This window comes from Meleagris gallopavo, chromosome 21 (assembly GCF_000146605.3).
Source record: "Meleagris gallopavo isolate NT-WF06-2002-E0010 breed Aviagen turkey brand Nicholas breeding stock chromosome 21, Turkey_5.1, whole genome shotgun sequence".
NCBI lineage: Eukaryota > Metazoa > Chordata > Aves > Galliformes > Phasianidae > Meleagris > Meleagris gallopavo.
In genome coordinates, this window is record NC_015031.2 from 5764621 (window position 1) to 5770454 (window position 5834).

Below are 5834 nucleotides of genomic sequence, written 5' to 3' on the forward strand. Positions count from 1 at the left end.
GGCCGCCATGGACGCAGGTGAGCGGCGCGGGGCGGCGCGGCGAGGGTCGGGCAGGGCGAGCGATGCCGGCCAGGGAGAGAGCGCCGGTTTGCCCCGTTGGAGTCCTTCGCGTGGTTCGTGGAGACACCGGGGCTCCTCCCTTCCCGGGCGCCTTGGCAGTGGAGACGTCGGAGGCACCCCACGTTGCATCTGTGATCGAGGAGCGAAATCTTTCACAGAGACCCGAATGGTGGGATGGAAGGGATCTTGCAGGTCGGCTTGTTCCAACTCTGCTGCACTGGGGACCTCCTGCCAGAGCAGCCTCCGCGGGCCCCCTCCCAGCCCGCCCTGATGCACCTCCGGGCGCGGGGGCACCACAGCTCTGGGCAGCCAGGGCCTCACCGCCCCTGCCCAGAAAAGAATTTCTTCCTAACATCTGACCTGAGTTTCCTCTTTTTTTTTTTAAGCTCTTCCCCCTTGCCCTGTTGTTTTCATTCAGGGCGAAAAGTTAAGCCTCCATCTTTTTTTATAAGCTCCCTTTCTATATTGAAAGGCCACAGCAAGATCTCCGAGCCTCTAGGCTGAGCAAGCCCAGCTCCCTCAGCCTTTCTTGTGTAGAATCTTGTGCTGACCCCTGGGTATGTCACCGGTGTCCACTGTATGCCGTTCGCGTGAGAACACTGCAGGATTCTCACTGAAGCGTGACATCTTTGTACAAAACAAACAAAAAAAGCAGCCTCACAGTAAGCATTTCTTAAGTTATGTGCAAGGAAGCTTTCAGTGAGCTGTTCATAGTACTCTTTACTTACCTTCTCAAATTTTCCCTGTACCAATACCAGGTCCCTTTCTCTTCCCTTTTCCTTTATTCTACATGAAGAGTCCGAGGGCATTTCTCTGTTATTTGCATCGTGTTTAGTTGCTTAAAAAACCAACAGCAAATGTATTAACATGGCCCAACACAGATTCATGTAATAGAAAAGATTGTGCTAAGCGAGCCCATATTTACTGTGGGCTCTTAACTGCTTTATCTCTTCTCTAAACGTTTCCATTTGTATGGCTCAAATTGAGAAACTGATTTCCAAGTCTATCATGTGGGTCCAGTTTTTACTTTTTTTTCTCACCTAATCAGATGATACAGGAAATCGACTTCGGTTCCAGTTGGAGTTGGAGTTTGTTCAGTGCCTAGCAAATCCCAATTATCTCAACTGTGAGTACTTAATGTCAGGATCCTGAGAAGTTAATATTATTTAACAGCTTAATGATTACAGAATGATTACAGATAAACAGTGGGGGAGGGGGAGGAAGACTAAACAAAGAAAAGGGAAGAGATCTTTAACAGGATAAAAGCAGTCTAAAAATGATTTAATTTGTCCAAATTTCAAAGGTGAGGTGAATTTCAAAGATGAAGGAAACGACACCTTTAAAATGTGAAATGAATATTTACTGAAATATCTGTCTAGTGGAGAATAAATTCACATCTGTAGTAAAAAATAAATAATATTGATTTCATTTCAATCTAAGAAGTACTCTTTTATCTGAAACCAGATAAATTCTGAAACCTAACTAATACTAATAATAGTTTCAGCTAGAGTACTTAATTTCTTTGGTTTTCTCTGACAGTTCTGATGTGTCAGAAAACTTTTCACATCCTTGTTGCCATATAAAAGTTACATGGCAGAGGAGATGAGACTAACTTACTATGCTTAGAATGTTGACTTAAGATATATTTTCTCCTGAGCTGTAAAACCTTGCAATGATAAAATTACGACTCATGTGCCTCTTTTGTATAGTTTTGTGAATACATATTCGTAACATTTAGCAAGTTTTTCATATTCCTGTAGCTGACAATTCCTTGTCTGTTATTTCAGTTCTTGCACAAAGAGGATACTTCAAAGACAAAGCTTTTGTAAACTATCTTAAATATTTACTCTATTGGAAAGAACCTGAATATGCAAAATACTTGAAGTAAGTATTGAAGTCCCTTAGGTTTCTGCATTTTAATGATCTTTACCTTCTGTTATGCACTGTAAAGTAGCATGTCATATTTGATTTCTCCCTGCAACCAAAACCTGCACTGTGTTTATATGCACTATAAATTTTCCTGTTTCCTGTAGTCTGGAATAGACAGAATTAGAGAACGTTTCATTCTTGATTTATGCGTGGAATTTGCCTTTTGCAACCTTTATCTGCACTTTGTATCTGCATAAAACAAGATTACTGAACATCATGGGACAAAACTACTTTAGCCCACTAAGTACATTCTGAGAGTGATTTTTGCACTCTTGATACCTACACAAAGAATCATTTTTCATTTTTCTGTTAATGTTAAAACTCTTTCACAGTTTTTGAATAGTTTTTGTTTACTTTAAATGAGCTTTGCAAACAGCTATTCTAGTTAATTTGTATTTGTTTTAATGAAATCTAATCTTTAGAAAAGTTATTCTAATCAGGCATGTATTTATATTTATGTTATTAGATTCCGTTTTCTGGCTTTGTAGTTACTGAAGGTATTAAGTTACAGTGCATATGTACAGCCCTGTGTTTCAGGTACTTGAGTAAAGCACTAAATGACTAAAATAACAAATTGGAGAGATACTGGAGACTCCAGTTTTAGTGTACCTTGTAAAACTTGTTGCTTTTTTTTAAATCCAGGTATCCTCAGTGTTTGCACATGTTAGAGCTGCTCCAGTATGAACACTTTCGCAAAGAACTGGTAAATGCTCAGTGTGCCAAGTTTATTGATGAGCAGCAGATTCTTCACTGGCAGCACTATTCACGGAAGAGAATGCGCCTCCAGCAAGCACTAGCAGAGCAGCAGCAACAAAACAACACCTCAGTAAAATGAAAGGCACTTGGAAGAGTGATGATGTGTACTTCACATTAATTCAAGTATTTATAAGAAAGGAATGAAGTCTTTGTCTTTTGTAGGTTTTGCTGTGTGTATACATTTAATTTGTGATTTGCCAGGTGACTTTGTCTTTCACCAGCTTGTAACATTTTTACCATAGCAGACTGAAACACCTACTTCTGCCATTTCTTTTGTGGCATGGGCAATCTTGTTGAGTATTGCTTATGGTATTTGTTCCTTTTGAAAACCAAGCTTACTTTTTGAGGGCCCTGACACTGCTGTATCAACAAAAAATGTAGTTCAGAAGTTTTTATAGTAAAGGCATGTTCTATGGAGAACAATGATATGTCTCCGAGCGACATGACTAATGTGTACTGCTCTTTATAAGCAAAGCTGAAGTCATTGCGGTTGTTGCACAAAATTTAATTTGTAATTTTTTGCCTGGAAACAGAGCTGAGCTATTACTTGTCCATTCTGTTCACTTGCTTTTTTTGGGGATGTGAGCAGGGGTGTCTTAAGAGTTCTCTTGAGAATGTATTTTAGAGACAAACGAATTGTGAAGAGATAAGGACTGCCAGAGTGGAGCAAAGATAGGTAATGATAAACTTTAGTGGAACAGATAGAGCTATGGGCTGTTTTCTTCTTAGGTTCTGTTACAAAGAAGTTGTAAACACTTGCAAAATTGGAGAAACATTTATCATGCGTTCTTGTATAGCTGTTGGGTTGTTGTTTTTTTCTGTAAGAGTGCAGATCATGGTAGCTGTGAGGGATTTCATTTTCATATTTTAGATTGTGTTCATGCTGCATTCACATTGTATTTCATACTCTTGTAGGTGCGGCAGCACAGTCCGTGACAGGGAGACTGTTAGCCCTCAGCTCATCATTCTTGGTGCTGAACAGATAAGCTGTTAAACATCTTATTGAAAATTTATCTTTACAGCTTCAGCAGCTGCATAAAATTAGCTTCAGGAAGAAAAAGTATTTTTTTCTTTTTCTTCTACCTGCTCTTCTCCTCCTTCCCCTCCTCCACTATTAAAGGTGTAACTTAGTAATTACTGTTAAATAAAATATTACTGTTAAGTAAAAGTAGGCTACTACCTTGCTTTGTATCTTGAGTTTGGCTTCTTTGTAAAGAGACTTGGCAAACTCAAATTTATTTCAATGAAGAAAAGAAAACAGTTTTTTGTTGCAAGACTTTAGTGGAAGGTTTGAAGCTAGAATTTAAAGACATTCATTGATTAGTCAAAAGTAATTTACCATGACAGTTTCGGGGGGAAAAAAAAAAAGTAAGGATTCCACGAAAGAGCAATGCAATTAACAAGATAAACGTCTTCATAAATGATTGACTGCTGGAGGATTTAATCTTCAGTAAACAACATACGCACAAGATCTGCTTTAAAACATTCTTCTTCAACCAACTTCTGAGGCTGAAAGAAAAGATGATTTTAGGAGTAATTAAATCTGTTTTAGACTAGAGCTATTTGCATCTAATAATATTAGCCATACTACAGCAACTGTTATTGCTAGATGGCAAGTGGGAGTTGATGCGTGGAAAAAGCAGCAGTGTAAGGATAGATGCAAAATGCCTGTGTGTTTTCTGTTCTTTGAAGCATTCCTATACAAAAGTATACAATAGTATTTAAATAATAGATCCAAGTTAAAACTTGGTGTGGTATGTAAATATTTTCATTACACACGAGAGTACACAGGAGTGAGAGCTATAGTCTGTCTGAATTAGGAGTATGCTACATACAATCCTACTCCACTCCTATAATTCAGCATTTGGAGTTCTTAATACTCGAGAAGCTGCAAGTCAGAAAACTGACATGTTGCTAAGTACTTAGCCTACCGCAAACAAGATGTGTTAAGTGTATGTATTTTATTTGATAAGTTCATTACAGAGAACGTTCTACAGGAGGGAGGTAGTTCCCTGAAAGAAAACTAATCTGAGCTAGAAAAAGTGCACGGGTTAAGAGTGGAAAGGAGTCCCACACTATCTATTCTCCTGAAACAAGAGAAGGTATCAGAAAACATGTAGATGCACAGCATACAATAAATGACTTACTGTTCCGTATTTAAGTAGCGTAGGCACTCCTGTTAGTTTCAGATTCTTCCTGAATTCATTGTTAGGATCTTTCCAGCTGTTAGCAAAGAGTGTAGTTAAACAGAACTTGTAAAAATAGACTGTTAAAATTCTTTCAAAGGAATGATTCTGCCTCCCACCTCCCCAACCTCCTCATTAGAACAAGCATGCAAATAGTCCACTTAAGGGAACTGTAGACCTCTACAGTCACAGAACTAACTCAGTTGTTAGTACCAACAAGTTAGTTAACCTCCAGACCAGGAAGAGCTAATTAATGTCAGTTGTTTGCATTAAAACAGTTACTTACTAGGCTCTGTCTCCAACAAGACAGTAGATGAACACTGATTCATCAGGCATGTTATGAAGTTCCTTCCTCACAACTGGTTCAGCTAGAGAGTAATTTCTCAGTGTTAATACGCCATGCTACAGAATCACGAGCATTTAGTCTGACCAGCAGTGCTGCTGACTAACGCTTTGTCTGCTTCGGGCAGAGATCTATGCTGTTTCACGCGGTCATCCATAAGCACCGCAGAACGTACTGTCAATGTTAAAGGGACCGGCCTTCGCACGAAGGCCAACTGCTGCTCTAACAAGTCAGAACATGCGGTCTGCTGTCTGGAGGAGACCGGGCAGAACAGCGGCAAGCTGCTGCGTAATCCAGCAGGTACGATCCAGAAAGTTCAGCGTGAGGCATTCTCAGGACCCGCCTTCTATTCCACTCCCATCACAGATAAGTTATTTCTGCCTTTTGTTAGGCAAAGCAGAAGTAGATTCATGCAAGATTTACATCGAATTCTTTACCGAGACAGAAAAACCATCCTCTGTGCCAGTCTCTGCTCAACAGCGTTACGTCCCGCGCGCGGGCGGCTCGGCGCTGCAGCAGCTGCGGCAGCTCTCGGCCACAGCGGCCTGCAACGGCGGCCG

At 40.2% G+C, this 5834-nt stretch overlaps 2 protein-coding genes across 3 annotated transcripts; one reads left to right on the forward strand and one right to left on the reverse strand.

Annotated features, from left to right (window-relative positions):
- The first annotated feature begins 6 nt into the window (after positions 1-6).
- MED31 (mediator complex subunit 31) lies at positions 7-3806 on the forward strand. 2 transcript variants are annotated; one of them, XM_010721960.3, is made up of 4 exons: positions 7-17; positions 1109-1186; positions 1848-1944; positions 2632-3806. In XM_010721960.3, the coding sequence occupies exons 1-4, from the start codon at positions 8-10 to the stop codon at positions 2822-2824; spliced, it is 378 nt and encodes a 125-aa protein (XP_010720262.1). In that variant the 5' UTR covers position 7; the 3' UTR covers positions 2825-3806. The 2 variants fall into 2 exon arrangements, with proteins under 2 accessions (XP_010720262.1, XP_010720261.1); XM_010721959.3 differs by lacking the exon at positions 7-17 and adding an exon at positions 24-252.
- Positions 3807-4006: 200 nt separating this feature from the next.
- On the reverse strand, positions 4007-5604 carry TXNDC17 (thioredoxin domain containing 17). Its single transcript, XM_031556490.1, has 4 exons — positions 5512-5604; positions 5218-5333; positions 4893-4968; positions 4007-4254 (listed from the first exon to the last, which is right to left on the reverse strand). Exons 1-4 carry the CDS (start codon positions 5602-5604, stop codon positions 4186-4188), a joined length of 354 nt encoding a protein of 117 aa, XP_031412350.1. The 3' UTR covers positions 4007-4185.
- Positions 5605-5834: the final 230 nt, after the last annotated feature.

What these genes read in the sequence shown, in the direction of transcription:
- MED31 (XM_010721959.3), top strand. Translation starts at nt 63, where the DNA reads ATGCCGGCCAGGGAGAGAGCGCCGGTTTGCCCCGTTGGAGTCCTTCGC. An exon ending in GGATGGAAGGGATCTTGCAG is followed by an intron (nt 253 to 1,108) that starts GTCGGCTTGTTC and finishes TCACCTAATCAG; the next exon opens with ATGATACAGGAAATCGACTT. An exon ending in GAATATGCAAAATACTTGAA is followed by an intron (nt 1,945 to 2,631) that starts GTAAGTATTGAA and finishes TTTTAAATCCAG; the next exon opens with GTATCCTCAGTGTTTGCACA.
- TXNDC17 (XM_031556490.1), bottom strand. Translation starts at nt 5,604, where the DNA reads ATGCCTCACGCTGAACTTTCTGGATCGTACCTGCTGGATTACGCAGCA. An exon ending in CTCCAGACAGCAGACCGCAT is followed by an intron (nt 5,334 to 5,511) that starts GTTCTGACTTGT and finishes GTGATTCTGTAG; the next exon opens with CATGGCGTATTAACACTGAG. An exon ending in CTTGTTGGAGACAGAGCCTA is followed by an intron (nt 4,969 to 5,217) that starts GTAAGTAACTGT and finishes CTTTGCTAACAG; the next exon opens with CTGGAAAGATCCTAACAATG.